At 43.8% G+C, this 24786-nt stretch overlaps 1 protein-coding gene across 2 annotated transcripts; it reads right to left on the bottom strand.

The window, feature by feature from the left end:
* On the bottom strand, positions 1-22895 carry LOC118410675 (peroxidasin homolog). Of its 2 annotated transcripts, none has more exons than XM_035812483.1 (10): positions 22849-22895; positions 22010-22138; positions 7212-7360; positions 6431-6557; positions 5666-5877; positions 4730-4906; positions 4334-4570; positions 1546-2455; positions 956-1179; positions 1-723 (listed from the first exon to the last, which is right to left on the bottom strand). In XM_035812483.1, exons 2-10 carry the CDS (start codon positions 22018-22020, stop codon positions 557-559), a joined length of 2214 nt encoding a protein of 737 aa, XP_035668376.1. In that variant the 5' UTR covers positions 22021-22138; positions 22849-22895; the 3' UTR covers positions 1-556. The 2 variants fall into 2 exon arrangements, with proteins under 2 accessions (XP_035668376.1, XP_035668377.1); XM_035812484.1 differs by lacking the exon at positions 22849-22895 and adding an exon at positions 22477-22829.
* Between the last annotated feature and the right edge of the window lie 1891 nt (positions 22896-24786).

Below are 24786 nucleotides of genomic sequence, written 5' to 3'. Positions count from 1 at the left end.
AACATTACTTTATTAAAGCCCATCATTCTAATAAATCCAACTATGACAATCACTCACATTACTCAAAATACTTCATCAATAATATAAACCATTGCAAACTTAATACAGTATACGAAGTATACCAAAACACAAATAATAATCCAACTGAACTTCAAAATTCAACTCAAATTCATGTATAAGTAAGCCAGTAAGGTACGTACCCATTTCTAACTCTGAATATATGAAGGAAACTCAAAACACAAACAATAATCCAACTCATATTCAAAATCCAACTCAAATTCACTAATTCATGTAAGGTGCGTACTATTTCTAATTCTGACTATACGAAGGAAACTCAAAACACAGAAAATAATACTACTCAAATTCACACACACACAAATTCTTCAGCTTATTCAGTTAGCTATGAGTCTGTTGTCTTAAGCTTATTGTTGGTTTTACGATATTCCTTGTTGAAAACAAGACAAGTAAACCAGGTACTACGTGCAGGGAGCCTGTAACTGTCTAAGCAGATGCTGGGATGCAAAATCGTGTCCGAATCGTTTACCTTGCTGTCCGTCTATGTCATAACAGTCAAGTCCATCTGGGGCAGAGACGAACAGTCCACCCTCTTGTTCCCAGGCTGTGTGGGCTGCTTGAAGACATCCGGCTGCATCTGGGTTGTGCCGTCCGTGTTGTCGCACAGGATGCGGGCCAGGCTGTGCTTCTTGATCTCCGCAAGTTGGTCTGAAGAAACAGAAAATCAATCAAACAAAATTGGTCTTTGTAGTTCCTCTTAGTAGTCTTTGTAGGGAGTCATTGTTACCCTTGCACTCTTAACGATTCCAAGAGCTATTTATACCATGTTCATGAGTGTTTGAAGTTGCAGTTCAAGTTGAAATCCATTTTCATTCTGTCTTTTGTAGCTATGTTGTCACTCTCTTCCCTATATCTGTTGATGAGCGTTGTTTTGACTTACCTGTCGTAAACTGTCCGGAGTTCTCGTTAGACTGCCCGGAGTTCTCGTTAGACTGCCCGGAGTTCTCGTTAGACTGACCGGAGTTCTCGAACCAGAAGCGGTCCCCCTTGCGGAGGTCCTGGAACTGCATGCCAATCAGACAGGCGAAGGTCGGACCCACGATACCGCCCGGCACGGACTGCTCGGCAAGACCACCGACAAATAGGTCGATGTCGTCCACGTGGCTGCAAGTTGTTAAAGAAATGAAATGCGACAAGTTAATCCTACATCATATTCATCGACATCGTACGATCGTCATACGATCGCAAATTGAATGTCGTACAAAATTCAGCTGTCTTGTTACGCCAATTGTCTTACATTCTGGTTGGCGGTTGGTTCTGTCACAGTCTGCAAAGTTAGACACCAAAATCGTACGATGACGTATGTGGTGTCGCTTATATATTTAGATATAAAGAAAGCGACGCCACGCCACCAATAGTCCTGTCACTCCTAGTTTATTTTACAAATGCAACATTTACAGGTCACTCCTTTTCCGTTCCTACGACTGTGCAGGAATAGAACTTCAATTGTAACGTTATGTTCATCATCACCTGTATAGTTCCTGTAGCCTCTCTCGGGTGGTTACGTCAGGGATCTGCGGTGCAAGGTCGACAAACCTATGTGCCCTGGGAAACCCACACTTCTCCCTCCAGGCGTTGTAGCCGGGCAGTCCGTGGTCCCTTCCTCGCTGGATGTTCAGGGTCGCCAGGTCAGAGCGGTGACCAGATCCCTGAGGTTCACACAATAGAGACTTCGTCAGGCCCGAGACCATGAACCGATCGAAGTCTTGACGAGGCTGGGTGGTCAGTCCCCGTAGGATGGAGTCCGGGCCGCCTTGGTCGTTGTCGGAAATGTACGATGGGTTGAAGAAGCTAAAAGCCAGCTTGATCGGACAATGCTGGCTTTTCGGATCAAAGTTTGGAGGATAGCGTTCAAATTCATTCTGAACCATAGTGTGGCCGAATCTGTAGGCCGCCGTGTTGAACACGTTATAGATGCCGGGGTTCACGGCTTTGTCGTACCCTTGGAAGTACTTATCCGGCTTGGTGAGGGTCAGGTCAAACTTGGTCATGTAGTCGGGTCCCAGAACCAGAGGAAGGTATTCTCCGTACGCTATCTTCTGCAACAGCGCGCCGACGATCTTTCTGGTCTCCATGAACACCCGATCGTCGTCCCACTGCTTGTTGAGATTATGGAGCCGCCTGGCGATCCGGTTGTGTTCTCGCATGAAGAGGCTGTGCATGGAGGTTATCCCTGGATTCTCGTTCACTCGCTTATCTCCTGCCTGTGAGCACTTATAACCGTCGGGCCCTTTGAACCCCTCACACATGAACTCATCTTTCATGGCCTCTGGTAGGAGTTCCTTCTTGATATCTTCATCATCATTTGCCTTCTTGTTAGGGTCGTCAGGAGTTGATTTGGACTTCAGTAGTCTGGACTTCAGTAGGAACCTTGACGACTCTTGACGAAAGAAGAAATTGTAACCGGTGACTTAACATCCTCTCATTCCAGGCACCCCAACTGTGTACGTCAACCAATGGCCCTGGCGCACTGACTGACCTGCGCATGTGCCCCGCTCTTCCCGCTGCGTTACCGCTGGCCAGTCATCAACCAAGTAGATACTTTTGTTGGAGGAAAAGCTATCAGCCAATCACGTTGCACCGTAAGTATCGACATGATTGTTTGGCAACTCTCCTTATACCCGCCTCACATTATATACGATCTTCGGACGTACTTCGCGATCGCAGGAAGGTCGGCTGATTTTAAGATCTTAAGATGGTCTTGCGTATTTTTCGCCCAAAACCTGTTCCCCTCACATATAAGCGAGCCTCGTGCGATCGGCGGTGAATAAATCTATGATAATGAACCTCTCATGACCTCTTGCACGCGGACAAGGGAATACAAAACGTTCCTCAAAAAAGGCAAGAGATCAATAAATGTTGCTTATTTTGTTGTCGGAATCTTTTTAACCAATGAATGGAATGCGCGGGCATAATAGAAATGACACAAGAAAAGAAAGTGTGTCACAAAGCCAACCTACATGCTGCCACAGGGGCCACAATGTTAGAATTACCCTCACATTCCCAGAAATTCAATATTTGTAAACAATCGGAAGTCGGGTGAACGTCGCCCGAATGTCGCCCGACTAACGGGCGTTCGCCATCCGATTTGCGTATAACTATGTCTGTGCTTGCCTATCGGTCTTCAATCGTTGGATTGACGCAAGACTATTGACCGATACCCTTGCGAGGTACGCACGATTTGCACGCACGATCTGCGACTCGGTAACGAGCTCTGCGATCTCGGAGATCTCCTGCGACTTGTCGCTTATGTTAAGAACATGTTTCGCTGCACCGTGACCGTCGTAAGACTCCTGAAAATTGCCGGCGATCCCTAAAAATCGCAAGATGATCGTGAGAACACCGGACGTCTTACTCACGAAAATTTCATTTAGAGCTCGTAAACTAGTCTTCCGATCGAATCGCGCCTAATGTGAGGCGGGTATTACGACAACAGGTGGGAGATTATCTGATTGGCTGGTCACTGGCCAGGGTTAAACGCAGCGAGAAGAGCGGATCGCAGGCCGACAGGTTCACCAGGGCTTGAATTAAGCAGTGGGCCTGACATGATAGGATGGTGTAACGGTGAATCAATCAACAGGAATGATCTAGAAGTTCATACACGACTAATGGTGTAGTCATAACCTTATACAGTATTCATGTATATGAAAATTTCTAGATTACTATGTCTATAGATTTTTAAAACTCCATACTTAAAAAAAGTGTAAACAATAAATGTCCTAGGCAGCGATATGCTTTGACCTCAGATAGACACATATAGCTTCGTTGTCGGGCCTGGCCTAGAGAGATGTTAACAAGATCAAAATTCTACAGTTGTGTTCCAAATTGGATTTTTCCATCAGCACATTGCGTATTCTCTAGCTGCTAGGATTGGAGGGGAGCCTAAAGACAGAAGGTAAACAAATATTGTCCTCGGTATTAGTTCACATGTTCCGCTAGTAAATTAATAAGTACGACGCCTCTCATCCATTGTACAAGCAACGACCGTGGCGAACCGGCCTCCCAGTCCCAATCTGTCATTCGCACGATCGCTGCATTATCGCTGGCTAGCCAATCACGCCACCTACGGTCAAGACTAGGGGCAACATGTTGAGACTGGCTAGTAAATCCCCCTCCGACAACAGGAAGCGGAGTATCTGACTGACTGACGGCTGGCCAGCGCTGAACGGAGCGGGAAGGACAGATCGTGGGCCGATACGCCAAGATCGTGGCTTGACATATAAATGCGGTGGGCCTGACATGAGAGGATGCCACCTACCGTCTCTGAGGGCAGCCATGTCTTCCTCATTTTGGCCGTAGACATTGGAGGCATCCACGAAGGCGGTGACATCGTAGAACTGCTGGCGTGGACCCATGCGGCACCCTTCGTTGGGACAGGCGCTAGAACGGGTGAATTCTAGACAGGACCTTCCACGGAAATCGGGGTCATTCAAGTGAACGGGAACGTTGAAACATTCTGAATCCTTAGCATCAGATTCACAAGGACATTTTTCTTCTGTGGAATTCAAGTGTAGAAAAAGAAAAATGATCAATCATCAGTGCCAAGTAAAATTGCCCAAAGTAAAATTGTTGAGAATCACGATTGATCAACTGTGGAGAAGAGCGAAGTTCAAAGCACAAAAAGGCAATAATCGTAGTAAAAAAAGTAACTGACCTGGGTGACCTAGGTGGGGCGCTACTGTGACTTCGTGAGCTAAAAACTGTCCAAACTGCATCAACATGTGGCTGGTTTCATGGTTCGATTTCCGCAGATCTTCAAGCAGAAAAAGGCTGACATGACGAGCGTTAGGAAGTGGGATGCCGTGCCAGCCGATAGTGCGTGGCGCATTATCTACAAAGAGACAAGAGACAAGAAGGCCCTTTTTACCAAACTCTGTCACATTTAAACTTCAAAGTCTAGGGCAGGACACTACACCAAGTTATCAAGCTATTTCATCACCAGTTTTGAGACTGTATAAGTTGGATTGCGATGTTTCTTCGGTCGGCGTGAATTTACGCCTTGATACGGTTGCCGGGTACGTACTGCCCGTGCGTCGGCTGCAGTTCCATGAACTCCGCTGGGGTCAAATAAATGTCGCTTTTATAAAAGAACGAGCCGGCTGAGCTATGCTCATTTTCAGATATTTTATAGGTTATACCCTGAACGTCAACATTCTAAATTCTTGTAAATTGTTTCTGCACCCTGCTATACATTTCGAATAGGCTTCGAATCTCCTCACTTTGGGGTTCTTAACCATGTTAATCCCTAGAGGCAAAAACTGTATTCTGAGACCTTTTGCCGGCCGCGAAGGTCGTATCTGACCCTCCCCCCCCTTTCCCCCCAACAATAGTCAGCAGCGCTCGTGGGAGGCCGCGAAGGAGGCTAGACATCACCTACGTCAACTACCCGTCTCCTTTCAGCAAGCAATATGGGAACTAACCCTAACTCGACAAAAAAGAATAGCAACAGCACACGCATTTCTTCAGACACGGGAGCATGAACGAAACACACAGTAGCATGGCGACGATGGCTGGAAGAAAAAAATGCCTCAACCCTTAAGGCGTCGCCAAAAAATTGAAGTCAGCGCAGTTACAGGTTTCAGTCACATACCGTCTCCGTATTGCGGCGGGAGCAGTCTTTTCATGCATTGCCCAGGGCTTCCCCACAGGGGGTTGTCCAGGTTGTTACCACAGCCGTTTGCCGTCCGAAACTCAATGCCATTTGCAAGCTTATTTCGCTGGCATGTCTCGTCACGTGTACACAGCCCTGTTACGGTACTGGACCCAACTTGGCCCAGCTGCTCCAGAGTGAAGTGGTCAGGGCTGTATGGGAACAGTTTTATTCAAATCAGTTAACAGATGATACATGCGTTGTCACCCAGCAGTTTCATAGGCAAACCGCCAGGCGGCTGCTGAGTATGATGCATCCGAGGGCTCCAATGTCACATCTGAGATCTGAGCCATCGGTTAACTTGCCCTCGCGTTATGATGTGTTGCGTAGCCACTAGTATACAGGCTTTTCATTTGACGTCACCTGCGCCATGTTGGATTACAGCGTACGTCTGTAAACCACACGAAGATGCTACTGCTTAAGTCAATTACCCGCCAACATGGTCGTCAGAGGATTCAAATTATAATTAATCCATACAAGTAGTAAAGTAAGTAATCCATACATAGCATGGATTGCAATGTATTGTCTTGTGTCGTGTTTCTTCTTCCTCTCATGTGTAAATGAGTTAAAGGCGTACATAATCAGACATAGATTATGTAGATGCAGAAGTCATTTGGATATTCATATTTCATTACGATATGAGGTCTCCGAACTCTTGTTTCAGACAGATGCAATGCCTTAGTATGTGGTTGTTAAGTACGTCACCTGTTCATGAGGTTCTTGGCCACCTTCTCCAAGATGGCAGCTGATTGGCTGAGCTTGATTGTCCCGGGCGTGGGATGGTGAGTGGTTACGAAGTGACGTTGACTTTTGCTGGGAGTGTGTTTGGGCTCTACAGATGAAAATCACAGAGGACAGTTACGTCCACTGGCATTATAGATACCTCATGATAAATGTCAACGAGCCAAGGAACTGTTTGCCACCGGAAAATCATGGCCACATAGTTTGTCTTAGATATAAGATATCCAGACCTGAAGTCCTACTGCAGAACCAAGAAAGACCACAATGGATAAGGCAATGAATAAGATAGATTAAAATCGCATAAGAGCGTTATGTGCAATAGAGTTAAAGAAACTTAAATTTCAAAGAAATCAGAAGTTTTGGGTTGACCTCTACGAAGTTCTTTTCCAAAAAGTAGTGGCGTAAGAGGATTAACGGTTGGTTCAGAGCTAGTTTCCTATTTATCATGCATAAGCATGGGTCTTCCGATATGAGTGATGCGGAAATCGCCGTCTGAAGCCTAAAATGTTAGGCGGCTATGGCGCTCGCCCTGAACGGTCGCATGCACCCCACCAAAAGAAATGTCCTGGGGTGGGCGGGTGGGTTCGCTTAGGCTCCAGAGACGCACGGAGAACCTACGACGCACTGTCCCGTATGAGATACATGCGCTGTACTTATAAGGTTAGGTCACGTGACTCATGTTCGTCCGACCAATGCTAATGCATAGTAAATAGTAGTTAATACTACACACATGACGCAAACTCACCTTCCTCACAGACGACGTTGTTATCCTTGCGGACACAGTGGCCGTTCCCCAATTCCTTTGTTGCCATGGTAACGGCTTCCCGGAGCTGATCTTCAGTTGGGCCAAGCCCAGTAACCATGGCGACCATGGCCAGTAGGACTGCCAACAAACTGAAAGAAAATGAACGTGTTTTTAAGGCTTAAGCCCCTTAAACCATGTTTTTTTTTCATTTCTTTTCGTCTTATTTTTCCATCCTACTAAGCTGTATAGTCACAAATTCATCTAAAAGATGCCATTTTTTCATTAATGTTCACTGAATTTGTTGAACACATATTACACTTCCCACCGAGCATGCAAAGTGTCTGCATTGTGCGTAATACAGTCAAACCTGCCCAAGTGACCACCTCTTCTTAGCGACCAATGCTAATGCATAGTAAACACACATGACGAAAATCTGCCATTACGACCGCTTTTTCTCGGGTTCGAAAATTTCCCTATTGACGTAAGCATTAAGCGACCTCTTCAAAACGACCATATGGCCAATGCGACCGAAACCGCCAAAAATTGGGACCGAATCCCTGCCCATAATGACCGCGTCATTTCCAAATCTTGAGTTGTCATCAATTTTCAATGATAACTAGCACAATTTTGTGCCGAATTCGGCCAGTTTGCGTCGGATTTTGACTACCGTTACGATGTTATGTTCAAAATAAAGATGGCGGCGGATGCACGTGCGTGTGCTTGCTATTTGCTATTAAACACAACGGAAACCATTTAAACTATGCATAGGACATGTTGTGAGTCGATACTCTTCTAACCGACCACCGGTACCTGATCAAATCGACCGCTTTTGCCCGGTCACCCGGGTGGTCGTCTTGGGCAGGTTTGACTGTTGGCGGTCCATGAGAGAAGCAAGACACGTCTGGACAATGTACTAAGCATGATCTAGACAAGAACTGTTTCCAATTATGATCCTTTACAATTGACCTAGTGCATGGGCAGTTCACACCGTGATCCAGCATCTGCTTGAAAAGTATTGCACATTGCAAGCTCAATGGTAGGTACCAGAATTGGAGTTGCACAGTCTGAAAATTGATTTATTTTTACCTTCGCCAAGAAGGTTATCTTTTGGTTAGAAAAGTGTTGTGTGTCCCAGTATGTAGGTCAATCTCGTATAACTTGGGCAGCTGTGGATGGAATGTCACGATGGTTTTGTACGAAAATGGCACTCCTGGCACTTTCTGTCGTGAGTGCAGCGGGGTGAGTGTGTGCGTGTGTGTATTTGCGGAGAAGATAACCTTTGACACTGTGGATCGTTTTGCATTATATTTGGTAGTTATTTGGGTTTGGAAGACGAGGGTTAAGTTCGATAATGGGCGTCCTGGCGACAAGTTGCGGTACTGCAGCGGAGCGTCGAAGTTGGCGTTTAAGTTTTCCTCAGGTGGCAGGTTCAGGATTTTTGGCTAGTGGATACGTCTTTAGGCAGGGAGTAAGTAGTGTAAGTTTGGGCCCCCTGGCGGCTTGTTTTGAACTGCAGTGGGTGATTTTGTTGTTATCTTTGGAAGAGAATAAGTCAAGGAGGGGTTGGTGGATTTGCATTATTTTTGGTATGTACATACCTTAGGTGATGATTAAAATCCTGAAATGTATTGTATGAAAATCTGGGCTTCATTTAAACTATTAATGAAGAAAAGGAATATTTCAATTGAACCTCGGATGTTGACCTATTTTCTGGGACATTCTACACTACCTGGTTAGCAGCTGTATGCCACATGTGTGCATTTGGTGACAGGTTTGCCCCAGGTTTGTTATTTTGCCTGCCACGATGTTTATTTGTTTGGGGATGAGAAGGGCCACTAATATTTCTCCCAGTCTCATTAGAGTTGTGCAAAGTTGTTCCTGTTTGAGGTCTTAGTCATGTATTAAGTACCTAGAATTAAAGGGCTGCATGAAACTGCGCATATAGCGACCGTTGAAAATTCCCTTTTATACATCCCAACTGACTTCAGTGTCAAAGGGAAAGCTTATTCATAAACAAAGCCAAGCCACCACGCTTTCACTTTTCTGTGCCAAGTAAGGATCAACAAAATAAGGAGGAAAACACCCATTCACGGTAGGTACCTTTATACATGAATACGATTGATTTGATAAGGACATTCTCCATAATAATCCTTGATTATTTGGCGAAGGTATGTGTTTCGTGGAACTCTAGTTTTTAATAATTTTTTTCCTGGGCAAATTTTGATAGAAAGGTCGATTTTACTGCTTGGGAGCCTAGAAGCATCTGCAATCTGGCAAAATCTTTGACTTTTGTCGTGTTTTGACCTGTAGTTGACCTCTCGAAGGTAGATACCTGGATGACTGAAACTCGTTGAAACGCCGGAGTTGACCTTCCACTTTTTAAAGTGAAATAAACCTGACAAACTTTGCAGTGGGTGTAAACAATTGAGGTTCGTAATGTAGGTCTCCGTAAATCAATCTTCTTTCACATTGAGGCATTATCGCCACTCTCCGACCATCGCAAACTCACTCTACTGTAAGAAGGCAACCCAAAACCACTTGTAAATGTAATTAAATGTATTTTCAAGTGATTATTTTGTATGGCTCAACCATGTATTGAATTGGAAAGTCAATTACCTAGTCCCTCCCTTCATTCAAAACATGTCGACTACGCATCGAAGGTACCCAACCAACTTTGACCTTTTTCATGAGCTTCGTGAGCTTTTGTGGAAGGACTAAAGGTATGCCTGGGCCTTCATCATCAATAATAGTCAACGGGTACCCTTGTAACACTTGAACAAACAGAGGAGACCATTGACCCCGACAGATGTCAAGTATTGCCGATTCCTCGGCAGTTGGACAATATCAGAAGAAGAAGAACACGCCCATATAATCGATTTAACTCTTGTCTTCATGTATGGTTTGGTTACCAACGGGACAACTGCGAGGCAGAATTACTAGTAAGTAGTTTTCAAATCACCTCTCAAGTCTTGTTTACGAGATGAACAATAGTTTTTAAAGAGCCCGTTTTCATGAGTTTTAGCTTTGTCTACAAATATGACATTGATGCTATCAGCGAAAAGTACACAAGGATTAAGCTGTCAATTTTGAAGGCGACGCCCACAACATATTTTCACCATGTCGAGCGACGAAGACGAAGTCAAGACAGAAGTCCGGGGAAATGTTGAAATCTTGGCCCTCTGAAACGCTATTTGCTGCATTTTGAGTGGCAAATGTTGCTGACAGTGTAAGCTGAATTCAATGATATTTTCATTCGTGAAAAAAACAAAGATTTCAGCTTGACTTTTGGGAGGGACGACTTTCCCCGCCGATGACAATAAGCAACAAGAGTTTGTAGACCTCAAACCTGCATGAAATATTCAGTTTTGTACATTATACGTTTTATCTTGTCTCATTGATTATGCAAATATGGCTGTATAAGCGTAAATATATTTAAATGTTGGTCTTCCCCACCAAAATAGTATACATTGTACATGTCAAAGTCTGTTCCATTTGGCAGAAGTTCAATTCATAATGCATTATACAAATGACTATCACATTTACTTCTTAATCTATGTGCATGCACACCTTTAACTAACTATGTTACATATTTGCACAGTTGACACCTGTAAATGTTCCACCTGCTATAACGTACAAGTGTTACACATTATTGAATGTCCTATTATGGTAAACATTGAAATTCAAAATGTTTCATAGCAAGGTCTCTGCGGGCCAAAACTGACTTTGACCTTCATCTTCCTAAAAACTATCCACACACTCCATAATTACAATCAATACAAAGGTTCTTAAGTTTCAATGACCACAAACATTTAGAACACAAACAGATACACCTCTCTTGCTAAATGACATGGCCCAATCAACCATACAGAATTAAGATTTTTTTTACCAAAAATAACATAATAACAACACAAAATTAAAGCAGGTACCAGTCGTGACAACTAATGGCACATTTCTCAGGGCACTTTGGATCAGCAATCTCATTGCCTAAAAATTACTTCATCACATCAGGTACAAAAGTGAGCTGAGATAGCATACAGCATAAACAACATAACAAAAAATCAGACACATGCCACTCTTTATACTCACGCTCTCTACATTCATTCTACTATTTGGATAGTTGATTCCGCTTTCGTTTAACCATGATTATCAGAGGAAAGAACAGCAATTGATTCTTGAGCCCTACTCACAGTACTACACTGCTCTAGAAGCACCAATAAGACAACTGACAAAAACTACAACCTGATATAAGACATGCCCTACTATAGTATTAATACAGCTATGAGGGCCTGCATGCCTTTTTCCGTTAAGCGTTACGAGCCATTTTAATTCACCATTAATCGTTACCAACCCACTCAAATTCAACGTTAATCGTTATCGGTATATTATTCGTGAGGCGTTATTGGTCGTTTTGATTCAACGTCAATCGTCATTTGTTATACCGAATTAACCGTTAAGCGTTACAAAGAAATTATTCGTAACAAGTAACACCCACGATGTCAAATGCCAGATAGAGTCCCTGAAAATAAGGGAAATGGCGTTTCAGAGGGTCCAGATGTCGAAATTTCCCGATCTCCCGGCCTTCGGCACTGGATATGGTAAAAACGTCGACCTCAAAAACCTTTTCACTCATACAGTGTCAAATTGAGCTTAGTTTCAGTCAAAATGTACTCCCCGAATGCAGAAAATCAGCTTTCTCTGGACCTCCCTTGCGACGCGCCGGCTTGCACCTTTGGCGCTCACGACGACATGGCGAAAATATGTTGGGGGCGTGGGTCGTCGCCCCCCCAAAACTTTTCTCTCTAATAAAACTTTATTTAATTTAATTTAGCTTCGTCTGCTAGCAAAATTTGCCCTTCAAAATGCAGGAAATGACGCTTCAGACGGTCCCGATTTTGAAGTTTCCCCGGTCCATATTTTGCAACGTCTCGTGCCTTCCGACCTCGAAATGGTGAAAAAATATGTCGGAGGGTGGAGGCCAAAGCTGTAATTCTGATGAAAAATGCGATTAGGCTAGCTTAGTCTGTCGGTAAAATTTGCCGGAAAATGTAGGAAATAGCATTTCAGAGGGTTGTGATTTAAAATTTTTCCCGGCGGAGCATACCCCCGGACCCCCAAGAATGCGTATCGCTTTCGGTACTCCATGTGCTGAAAATTTTGTCAGCAATACTTCACACACACACACACACCCTAAGAAATTTGCTGTCGCGACTCTGTATGGAGAACTCTGCCCCATGAAAGCAAATGTCATTGACGCAGCGGACATTATCCCTGTCATTCACCTGGGTTCTGGGCACCTTTTCCTTCTCACAATGTCATTAGTCAGATATTTTCACCCATTGAGATACAACAATGTATTATAAACCCAATCTAGCATTGTACGAATAAGAATGCGCGCCAATCATTACAGTTATGCTTTGTAACTACCCATGAATTTACCGTTAATCCTTACCGGGCCTCCTGAATTTAACGGTTAAGCGTTACCAAGACCCCCCCCCCCCGGCCCCCCATGCAGACCCTCAGCTATGTATAGAGGCGAGGTAACCTGATACATTGTAATGTCTTGAATAAGCCAGTGCAAATACAAGATAACAGATGCACAAGTAACCAGTGCCCTTCTATAATCTAACACTGAACCCCATATCTTTGGTGAAACGCAAAGGCCACTAAAAATTTGGGGAACCTGTACAGTTTGTATAAATCGACCCTAATCTAGCCAACTGCTAAACCCAAAACAGACCTGACAAAATCTAGCAGATGTAAGGGACCGCACAAATTTACACAAAAAAAAATAGCATTCTGTACCAGGTTCAAAGTCAATTAGGCCCAAAATCAAATCTGGCCGTCTGGCCACCTCAACCAACCTATGTATTAAATTATATACCCACCCAACAAGATGGCGGCGAGGCTTACACCTCCGTTAGACCGCTCCGCTTGAGTGAACGAATTCCCTGCTTTTACGGTAATAGGATCTGTCAAACAACGTCAAAGTAAAGGCGGTACCATATACAGCCATGCTAGTTACATTTGTATGTGTAGCACAAAGTTTGTAGAGCTTTGTTAGCCGATTTCTGTCGGGAAGTCAACAGCGCAGCCAAGAACAAAGACCAAGCGGACCGAAGCCGGACCCAAGCCGACAAAATTGCGAACGACGACCACAGGAAACGGCCACCCGGCAAACTATACAGCTTGCTGGGAGTAGCTAACGACGCAGAGGAAGACCAGATCATCTCCGCCTACAAAGAAGAAGTGAAGAAACACGAGAAAATCGCCAACTCTACAAAGGACAAGCGTCTCCTTGCCGCAGCCCGTCAAAATCTCTTCGAGGTAAGCAAGGCCTTCTATGTTCTGTCAGACGGCGAGCGTCGACGGCTTTACGACCAAACAAACGAGATCGCAGAGCCAGCGCAACGAGATAAGAATGCCAAACCAGATGATAGTTACTTCATTCAGTACAACGAAAACAGTGTGACGGTGTATATCCCGGCAGGTTCGGACAAAAAGTGGATAGAGATTGTGGAAACTCATTATAACATGCCAAGGACGTTCTTGAACATGCCAACTGAGAAGAAAGGAAAGAAAGGAAAGAACGATATAAACGTGAACGATAACCAGCTCACAGCACCTTTCAAGGACCCAGACACAGGCGAACTCATTGGTACAGTAACTCTACACATCTACCATACTTACAAAATCCTGGTACAAGGACCAGCATGTTACCTCTGGGTAATGTACACCTTTGAGGAGTTGAAAAAGTCGGTGGTATCAACATGTACGATCGCAGACGTGGAATGTGAGGATATCGTGTGCAGTAAATGTAAGCGCCCTGGTCCCGAGGACGAAGGTGTTATCCAGTGTAACATGTGTCAAAACTGGCTCCACTATTCGTGTACTGGCGTTCACGAATTCCTGCTACACGATCTTATCAGAAATGTAAACAGTGTGTTCATATGCAATCACTGCTCGTTCGATAGTATTGTAGCTGACACAGATCTAGAGTCGTCCGGATCACGCCAAAATGTCGACCATGAGGAAACAACCCCAAAGACGACGGTTGGGTCACACGACCACGAGGAAACAATCCCAAAGATGACGGTTGGGTCACACACCAGTGCAACGATCGATATGGGAACAACAACGATAGACTTTCTATGCTCCAATGTAGTGTAGATAAGCTGGAGGCTATTCTGACAAACAGAATCGTTCATGAAAACGAGAAGTTTGACGCATTGTCTGCGCGCATCTCGCTGATTGACACCTTGTCGTCGCGCATCTCCCACCTGGAAACTCTATTGTCAAAAACAAAGGACGCTCCCGCCGAGAAAATGGCAAAAGCAAGCGACAATGAAGCACTGAAAAGACGCGTCAATGCACTGGAAGCAGAGAACAAAAACCTACGAAACAGAATGATGCTCTTGGAACAGAACACCACAAAAAGCGGGGACCGCACCATGAGTCAAACGGACACCCCTCCAAAAACAGCTCCCTCAACAAGACAACATGAGTCATCAAACAACACCGCTGCAGCCGTGCCCACCATCCCCACTAGAAACAGATTCGAGGTTTTATCGGACGACACAACAGGCACAGAACAGATCGCAAGTGCGTTAAAGGCTATTCGCGGTAGCAGTCAGTCACAGTGAGTCCGGCAGAGCTGATGACAACAAACTACAAGCAGAAATTGTTGTCATTGGTGATTCGAATACCAGGGGCATAGTGCCAAGTATTCTCTACCCAGACCGGAAAGTCCACAACGAACTGGCGATGACTATCCCTGAAGCCATAGACACCATACAGACCACTTCCTTCTCCAACCCCAAGTGCATTGTGTACCATGTAGGCACCAATAATATCAAGCAAGAACGGGCTGCAAATGGTGTCACTGAGAACATGAGGCGACTTGTTGTGACTACTCACGACAAGTTCCCAAATGCCGCCATCGTTTTATCCACCGTACCACCAAGAAACGATCGTCACCTGATGAAAACCATAACCGACGTTAACACCTTCCTGTACACCCTAAACCAAGAAACCTCATATGTTAGCATGGCCGACAACAGCAGCCTTGAGGTAAACGGAACAATTAGACATACTCTGTTCAAGGACGACGGCTGCCACCTCAACAGGGGCGGATTGAAGGTACTAGCCGCTAACTTGAAATCGGCCATCCACCCCACAGTGGGTTTGAGAACATACAGCAGAGGGAGGAGAGGGAGAAACAACATCCCACAACAGATGGGAAACACTCCCAACCCAGTTTCCCGTCAAGCTCCACCCGTACAGGTGAGCAGCGAACCATGGATCGGTCACTCCGCTCAGAAAACGTCCCCGCAACGGGACAGGGAACCAAACAAAGACCACCAGGCCCAAACACCGCCCCCGCAAAAGTTCAGGGAACCCTGGAACGGCCGCCATGCTCAAACAGCGCCCCCAGGCACAAGTGGGGAACCCTGGAACCGTGATCGGACTTCCGAACCGCGGAGACCAAGTGAGTGGGAGAGCGCTCGTCCCACAGCGCCACTGGACCCTCGAAACAAGGACCACGCAGGCAACAGAGGCGTGAACCAGAACGCGAGAAGGTAACATCCGCCACGGCCACAACTCGGCAGGGATATGCAGCGATGGGATCCAGAGAAAGAGATGATCAACGGATGGCGACGTGAACCTTTCCCACCTTTCCCGTCATTCCGCGATCGACTATCAGGACCTGCACATGAACTGGTTCAGGGAAGACCCGAGCGGACTCCGTACTTGGTTCCAGCCGGAGCCATGCCGAGACTTCCCGTGGCGTCAAGACTACGGCTTCGTTGGATACTGACGTAAGAGTAAGCTATGTACCAATACATATGTGATATCGTGTAGTCCATCCCGATTAATTAAGTTGAGTGTTGACAGTTTGCTAATGGCAGACTGAGTAGCAAAATTGTAAATTTAGGTCAAGCAAGAGTACATAAGACTAACATATACTTAGAATATAGAATACCAAACTTATGCTAAGCTAAAGTAGCAACTTATACTTAATGCTATGTAAGGTAAATATTCGGGGGATAGTTGTAGTTTTAGTGAGAAATGCCAAGTACGTCTTACAATAGTTAGAGTTTTGTTAGAGTGATATGATTTGATAGAGTGCACTTTTATCGTAAAAGCAGGGATCATTTCATAATAGTGTGAAGATTACAAATGTCCCCAAACTCCATATCCATTGGATTTTGGAATGTACATGGTTTGGGAAAGAAACTTGAAAAAGATAGCTTTAGACGTAGTTTAGAACAATTGCATCTATTCTCTCTCCTCGAAACATGGAGTGGCGAAACATCAGAAATTGACCTACCAAATTATCAACACTTTTTATCTCTCAGGAAAAAACAGACTAAAGCCAGGCGGAATTCAGGCGGAGTTATTTTTTTATTTCAGAAACGAATTAGCAAAATTTATAAAGAGAGAGACTAGCACTTCGGAGTGCAAGGATATTCTTTGGATCCGTGTAGCAAAGGAATTGTTTGGCCTGCCCAGAGATGTATTCATATGTAGTGCCTATGTCAGCCCTATACACTCTTCGGTCCACAAAAGGGCCAAAGAGTCCAGGGTTCTCCCCAGAATCTTTTAGTATAGTGGAGGGGCTGGCAAAAATAACCCGAACCAACGCGCTGCACTTTCATGAAAATGGGTTTATTTTGCAATGACCAAGGGTGTCAAATACTGCAAGTATAATATATTATAGTTATTCCTTTGTTGTGAAGTGGCAAAATGACTATTGTTTTGATCATCACCCATTCACAAGTTTTTGCAGACAATGTCCACTGGAAAAGTGATGCCACTGGGCACAAAAATCTGTGAATTTTCATTAATTTTAGCAAAACTAACCAAGAAAATAGGCAAGAAACCCACTAAATTTCAAAAGTAGTATAGTGGAGCTGGGCTAGGAGTATAGTGGAGGGCCTCCGTTATTCCATCCTCTGAGGAGGACTCTGGAGTCTATCTTTGATAACGTTATATTAGAACAGGACGTGGCGCGTTTCACGTCCAGAGGTTATGTGATTCTCGGTGGGGATTTTAATAGCCGATTAGGCTCCCTAAAAGATTTCTCTGACGAAGCCCCAATCGATTCTGAATTTGAACCACAACAACTCCTTCAAAATCTTGACATCCCCAGAAACTTTTCCGATAAAAACTCGCCCAACACTTTCGGGAAAGATCTGATCGATTTATGCTGCCAGTCCGACTTACGAATTCTAAATGGGAGAGTCCTAGGAGATCTAAGCGGCCGAATCACATGCTACCAGCCAAATGGCTGTAGCACGGTGGACTATGCCATAGCTAGCAGTAACCTCTTCCACAACATTAATATCTGTAAAGTACACCCATTAACAGATTTTTCTGACCATTGCATGATCTCGCTAAATCTTAAAACACTTATCCATGAACCCCAAAACGAAATAACAACAAAAGCAAAAACTAACGCGAGGCCTTTCCCAGACAAGTTTGTCTGGGGACCGGACTCTCGCGAAAAGTTTACAAATGCTTTACGCAGCCATGCTATATTGCACAAACTTGAAAATTCTAATTACCAACTCAAAACCCCCCAGAATTAGACATTGAGAAAGAAGTCTACAAATTCCAAGAAATTCTTAAAATAGTAGGTAATATGTCACTTCAGGTAAAACATAACAAGAAACGAAAAACATTCAGAATGAATAAAAAGTGGTTCAACAAAAACTGCTATGAGGCCCGGCTTGAGCTCCGAAATATACAATATTTATTGCAACGAAACCTAAAGAACCCCTTTATTAGAGGTAGCTATTTTCTGAAGAACAAAGAATACAACAAACTAATACGAAAGCACAAAAAGACTATGAAACTGACTGTTTAATGCAACTTCAAAATCTTCAGGAAAGTAATCCAACCGCCTTTTGGAATCTGCTCAAACAACTAAAGAACACGAACACCACTCCCAAAGAAGAAATCCCACCCGACTCCTGGGTAAATCATGTCAAAGCGTTGCATGAGAAACGTAGGATTGAGAAACAGAATTTTGACACCGCATTTGAGAAGAAGATTATAGACAAACTAAAGGTATTAGATGGACGCAACACCAAGCAAGGGCCTATAGATTACCCAATCACAGAGTCAGAAATAAGTTGTTCAATAATGGCTCTCAAAAATAAAAAGGCGAGCGGCGAGGACATGATAAATAACGAAATGCTGAAAGCAGGACACTACATACTATTACGACCTCTTGTTAAGTTATTTAATCGCATTTTTTCAAGTGGGACATTCCCCCAAACCTGGTCAAAAAGCTACATAGTACCCATATTCAAATCAGGAAGAAAGTACGACACTAACAACTACCGCGGCATCTCTATTTCTAGTTGTCTCGGAAAACTATTTACATCTATACTCAACAGAAGAATCTCCTCTTTTCTTGAGGAAAACGAAATACTCAAACCTAACCAAGCTGGATTCAGGAAAAACTACAGAACATCAGACAATATATTTGTCCTGAAAACCCTAATATCCAAATACACACAATCAAGAAAACAACTATTTGCCTGCTTCGTGGATCTATCAAAAGCATTTGATTCAATTTGGCATGAGGGCCTTCTATTCAAAATTCTATCAAAAGGCATTTCCGGCAGATTTTTTGAAGTGATAAAAAGCTTATACAGTCAATCCGTAGCGAGTGTTAAAACCAAGATAGGATTGAGTGAAAAGTTCCCTGTCGAGATAGGAGTTAGGCAGGGTTGCGTTCTAAGCCCTTCGCTGTTTAACCTGTATGTAAGTGACTTGGTATGCGAACTGAATGCGGGAGATTTTGATGCACCTCTGTTGAATACATCTAGCCTATCAAGTCTATTGTATGCAGACGACCTCGTTCTGCTATCAACTAGCCAAAATGGCCTTCAAAATGCAATAAATACTCTATCGCTACTGCAATATATGGAAATTATCAGTGAACCTAAATAAGACAAAAATAATTGTATTTAACAAAAAGGGGCATATGTTTCCAAATCTCAAATTCCATTTACTCAACAAAGACATAGAAATAGTTTCCTCCTACTGTTATTTAGGGGTGGTGTTTATACAGCCGGGTGCAATTTCACCACAGCAATGAAAGCACTGCAAAAAAAGGCTGCCAGGGCTTTGTTCAGCATCAAAACAACCCTGGGTGACAGCAATCCTTCAGTGTCAGTGTATTGTAAACTATTTGATGCCTGTGTAGTTCCAATATTAACTTACGGTGCAGAGGTATGGGGCAAGAAGGGATTAAATGACAAGTCTCCCATTGAACAACTTCATCTTAAGTTTTGCAAATCAATATTAGGCGTAAGAAAAAATGCGAGTAACCTTGCAACAAGGGCAGAACTTGTAAGGTACCCCCTGTGGATCGAAGTGTATACAGGATTGTATTCGTATTACAAAAGATTAGTTAAAGAAGTACCAACAAGTAGCATACAATTTGAAGCTCTCCGTGTACAACAGGACCTACATAAACGTAACATACCATGCTGGCTATCCAATGTTAGTAAAATCCTGGAGGAGTCAGGTTTTGCCTACCTATTGCTTAACAGTGATCGCAACACATCATTCGCTCAGGCTGAAGTAAAACAAAGACTAAAAGACAACTTTGTTCAAAACTTCTACTCAGATCTTAACTCTCCTGGCACGAAGGAAAATCAAGGAAATAAGTTAAGAACTTACAGAAATTTAAGCGCTCGTATGAAAGAGAAAAATACCTGGATATAGCAAATTTTAGCTATCACCGAGCAATGGCCAAACTAAGGATCAGCGATCACCCACTGGAAATTGAAGCTGGTAGATATAACCGAACTCCTCCTGATGATAGACTATGTATATTTTGCGATAAGAGTCTCATGTATGTAGAAAACGAAGTACACTTTGTCCTTGAGTGTTCGCTGTACAATGATCTGCGCAACGCATTCGTTAATGCTACACATGTGGATAAAAATATGCGCACCCTAACGAAGGAAGATATGCTCAAATACTTTATGTCATCATCTAACTACGATATACTGGAAAAACTGTAAGTTTATCTACACATGCTTTAAGAAGAGAGAAGAAGCACGTACTTTGTAGTATATGTATAGTTTTCCGTTTACTCCCTTTATACCAATCTGACTGCATTTAGCCCCAATGGGGCATGAATATGCAATAAACTTCATTGTCATTGTCATTGTCATTAAATATCATCACAATACCACGCTGCGAACTGGAAATAAACTCGGCATAAAAAGTTTCGCATATCAACTTTGGTATATCATATTTCCGACATTTCTGCATAAATTTCAATGTATTATATATCAATAGAAAACTTTGTGATTTCCTTTCCTATGGTATCAAGCATATTTTGATTGTAATCTCATGAAATGATCATGAGCACCAGGCCTGCTTTACGTGAGTGGGTCACGAAAAAAAGTGCCCAAATTTCCCTGCTTCTGTTCAACATTGTATGGTCATGCTGGTATTGGTGCAATATCAGTGATGCAATCAATCATATTTTCACGTCACGTTTGGTATACAGAACATACAAGTTTGTTTTAGCGCATTTGAGTAAAGTTTATCTGCCATTTCGGCAGTTAGATGCTCGAATTAAAGCGTGGAGGCTCCAAGGAAAACCGCACGCTGACACGGCAAGAGTAACTTTCATCGTTTGGTGATGGAGGCAGCGTCATGGTGGGGGACGGTATAACCCCCATTGAAAATACAATACTCGTCATCATTCCAGGCAGCTTCACTGTGCTGGGATATAGGGGCACCATCCTCCGTCTAGTCTCAATATCATACCTTTTCAATATTGGACCAAATGCCATTCTGCAATGATTACATACATGTATATACAACACCAGTCCGCACAGAGCAAGGACCGGTGCAGGCTACTTCTGGATGCTGGAGTACAGTCGTAGGATGGAATAGCCTTCCTATGGCTTATGGCTAGCACTCGATCGATCAGCTCTTGAATCAAATTGTTTGCTTGAGTAAAGAGTAACCATGACTTTGATTGACATGTCCTGTTTATTCAACTTACCTTCATTCACAAGTCAATACTGACGGAAGAAAATGAGCTGAATGGAGTTTTTGACTTTAGAAGGGTAATTTTGACACGTTATTTTTGTGAACCACTGTACGTAAGCAGGCCTCGTGCTCGTTCCATAAACTTACAATCATAGAATACAATACTCAAATATGCTAAAAATAAACTTGGATGTTCTGTATACGAAACATTACGAAAAAAAAGCATTGATTGAATCATTGTCGCCCGCGGCCATAACAGCCGGACGATACTGTGTTGAACAGAAGCGGGGAGATTTGGGCACCCAGTTGGTGATCCACTCACGTCAGCAAGCCTGGTGCTCGTTTCATGAGTTTACCATCATAATAAGTTTGATTCCATAGGAAAGGGAATCACACAAGCCTTCTATTGATATATGATACAAAGAAATTTATGCAGAAATAACGGAAATATGATATACCAAAGTTGATATGCGAAGCTTTTTGTGCCGAGTTTATATCGCCGGAAACGCACCAAAACGCACAGAACACGAAACTGAAAACTATACCTAACGTTATATTTTTCATGCAGGTAATGACAGAATGACGGTCCACATGTAACAAGACAGCTGAATTTTGTGCGACACGTGCACGACTATCCAAAAAAATGCCCTCAGTTTGCGATCGCATGACGATCGTACGACGAATTTTACCTGGCTTTAACCCAGAGCACGGTTGCAGAGAGAGGATCCGTAAAGAATCACTTTTGTTGCCGCAAGATGCCTTAGTCTCACCTGACTTGCATGGTGCGTCTCAGTACAGTCGAAGAACTGAAGAAGGGTTGTCTCCGCCTCAACTATCTCCGTCTCTGCTCGCCTTCAGTATGTCTTATAGTGGCGATTGGATGTTCTGTGGTCTTCTTGCTGTTGCAAAAAATGGGATAGGATACGGGGGTCAAATCATCATGTACAAATGTCGTGCAATAAAGTTCACTCATATTCATTTTATCTATCCATCCATCCATATATCTATCTATATCTACCCCTCTCCTCTCCCTCTCCTCTCCCTCTCCTCTCCTCTCCTCTCTCTCTCATATACATGAGACTCAAATACGGAAATATAAAACTACAACCGGGCAACAAGCACAACGAATACACCCGTTTTGACTGGCAATATTGAACTAACCTAACCTAACCGCTATAGAGAGTAACAAACGAACTTTTTCGCCGAAATATAATGTGGGGGATACAATAGGACTTACCAAAAGACGCTTGGGGACGAGAGATACTGGGATGCTTTTCTTAAATTACAGCTACGTCGCCCGTGATTTAACGAGTTTAGACGGGCAGAAACGGAATTCTAATCGCAAGAGAGTTTATAGAATACACGGTAATACAATAGGGCAGCAAGAGCAGAATTTAAACGGGCCAAAACGACGGAAATTGAACCGCGAGAAAGTTTACAAACTACGTAGAAAAACGACAGGGCAACGAATGTATAACGAAATATAACGGGGGAATACAATATGGGAATTACGTGGGGCTTAAGACGCTTGAGGACGAGATATACCGGGACGCTAACACCTTTTTTACAAGATCTCAAACTACAGATACGTCGCTAAGCCGAGCCGCACCTGGCCTCAGTGTATGATCTCTCCCTCCGTCTCTCTCTCTCTCTCTCTCTCTCTCTCTGACCCCGAGGGGCGAGATCAGGGGATGACTAGGATAACTATTTTGCATATAGGGGCGGAAATGGTATTTCATTGGCCAGAACTCTACCGGCCCCACGTGGGATAGGGTTACAGGCAGAGGCTAAGGGAACTAGTGACGTAATCCAAGGGGGGGGGGTCACTTGGTACACAAGGGTAGGAGCGACCCGAGTGAGTGTGTTTGCACACATGGCAGCCGCAAAATTTGGGAACCTTCAAAATCGGCAACGTGGCAGAAAACTGAGATAAAGTTTTGGGTGTGTCTCTGTCAGCTGTGTGTGGGTGTGTGTGTCTGTCTGTCTGTCAGTTTGTATTTCCGGATATTTTGTAGTCAGCATACCTCAAGAACCTCTTGGTGGATTATGATGGTATTTGGTATGTGGGTAGGTGTTGGACAGACAAAGGTCAAGGTCCATTTTGGGCCCCCTGGTATGTGACGTTGACCTACCTTAATCAGCTCTGCCATCAGGGGCCGGTAGAGTACAGTACATGTACTGTGCCCGCCAGTGAACTGAGGTTATATACCAGGGTCGACAGGAAATGACGCCATCTTTTCTCGGAAAGAAGTCGGTCCCCACTGCAAACACTCCACGCACAAAGACGTGCCTTTGTCACACACACACGACGAAAATTCATTGTCGTACGGTAATGGAATTTGCCAAAGTCGTGCGTATTTGGATTACGACGCAATATTTGCTTCGTGTGAAGAAACCCGCGGCGTCAGATATTTTATGACCCGACAGATACAAGTATTTTATGATCAACATACATTTACCTGCAAAAGGCAGACGGCGTACATCTGACATGTGTGCCGCTTAAAATTTATGCAGGCGTTAATCAACAAGAATATAACGTTACCACTCATATTCTTGTCATGTATCCAGTCATGATTTATATTTGGGCTGTTTTTTCCTCCTGCACTCTTTGAATTCATAAAACCACTTCAGAAGGACACGCTTTGAATATGTTTAAGCGTTACTAACTCTCCTGCCGTTTATTGACTAGTTAACGTTCAGCGAAATTCCCACGCGGACCTTTCTTGCATATCCGATGGTTTACTAGGTGTAGCTCTGTGCCAGTGACCACACGAAACACCCGTGACTTCCAAGGTACGATTATGTCATATTGGGTGCGTGTCTGTCCCTTGTACGTATACTAAACTCGGCACAAAAAGTTTGGCATATCAACTTCGGTTGATCATATTTCTGTTGTTTTTGCATCAATTTCAATGTGTTATATATCAATAGAAAGCTTGTGTGATTTCCTTTCGAATGGTATCAAATTCATTATCATTATAAACTCATAGAACAAGCACCAGGCCTGCTTACTTGAGCGGGTCACCAAAAAAAAGTGCCCAAATTTCCCTCCTTCTGTTCAACATTGTATCGTCCGGTTGTTATGGCCGCGGGAAACAATGATTCAATCGATCGTTTTTTCATGTAACTTTTGGTATACAGAACATCCCAGTTTACTTTTAGCATATTTGTGCAGAGTATGTTATGATTGTAAATTTATGGAACGGGCACCAGGCCTGTTTGCGTACAGGGTGGTGTGACAGCGATCTCGCCCCCCCGTGATCTCGCCCCCCCCGGGAGGGGCGAGATCACTAGTATTTTCGCCCCCCTTTAGCGTTTTCGCCCCCCCCCCCCTTACCCACTAGTTTTTTCGTCCCCCTTAAGAACATTGCTTCTCGGAGGGTTCTCAAGAGCAACTGGCTACTACATACAGTCAAACCTGTCTATAGCGGCCGCTCAAGGGACCGGACAAATTTGGCCACTATAGACAGGTGGCCTCTGTATAGAGGTGGCAACTTGTAGATAAAATACCCAAGGGACCGACAAAAAGTGGCCACTATGGACAGGT

The sequence above is a fragment of the Branchiostoma floridae genome, chromosome 1 (assembly GCF_000003815.2).
Source record: "Branchiostoma floridae strain S238N-H82 chromosome 1, Bfl_VNyyK, whole genome shotgun sequence".
NCBI classification, from domain to species: Eukaryota; Metazoa; Chordata; class Leptocardii; order Amphioxiformes; family Branchiostomatidae; genus Branchiostoma; species Branchiostoma floridae.
The sequence above is the reverse complement of the archived record's forward strand: the minus strand, read 5'-3'. Positions and strand labels throughout refer to the sequence as shown.

Coding starts and splice junctions, on each gene's coding strand:
- LOC118410675 (XM_035812483.1), bottom strand. Junction 2,456..4,333: donor CATGGCTGCCCTCAGAGACG/GTAGGTGGCATC, acceptor TCTTTCGTCAAG/AGTCGTCAAGGTTCCTACTG. Junction 1,180..1,545: donor AGGCTACAGGAACTATACAG/GTGATGATGAAC, acceptor AACAACTTGCAG/CCACGTGGACGACATCGACC.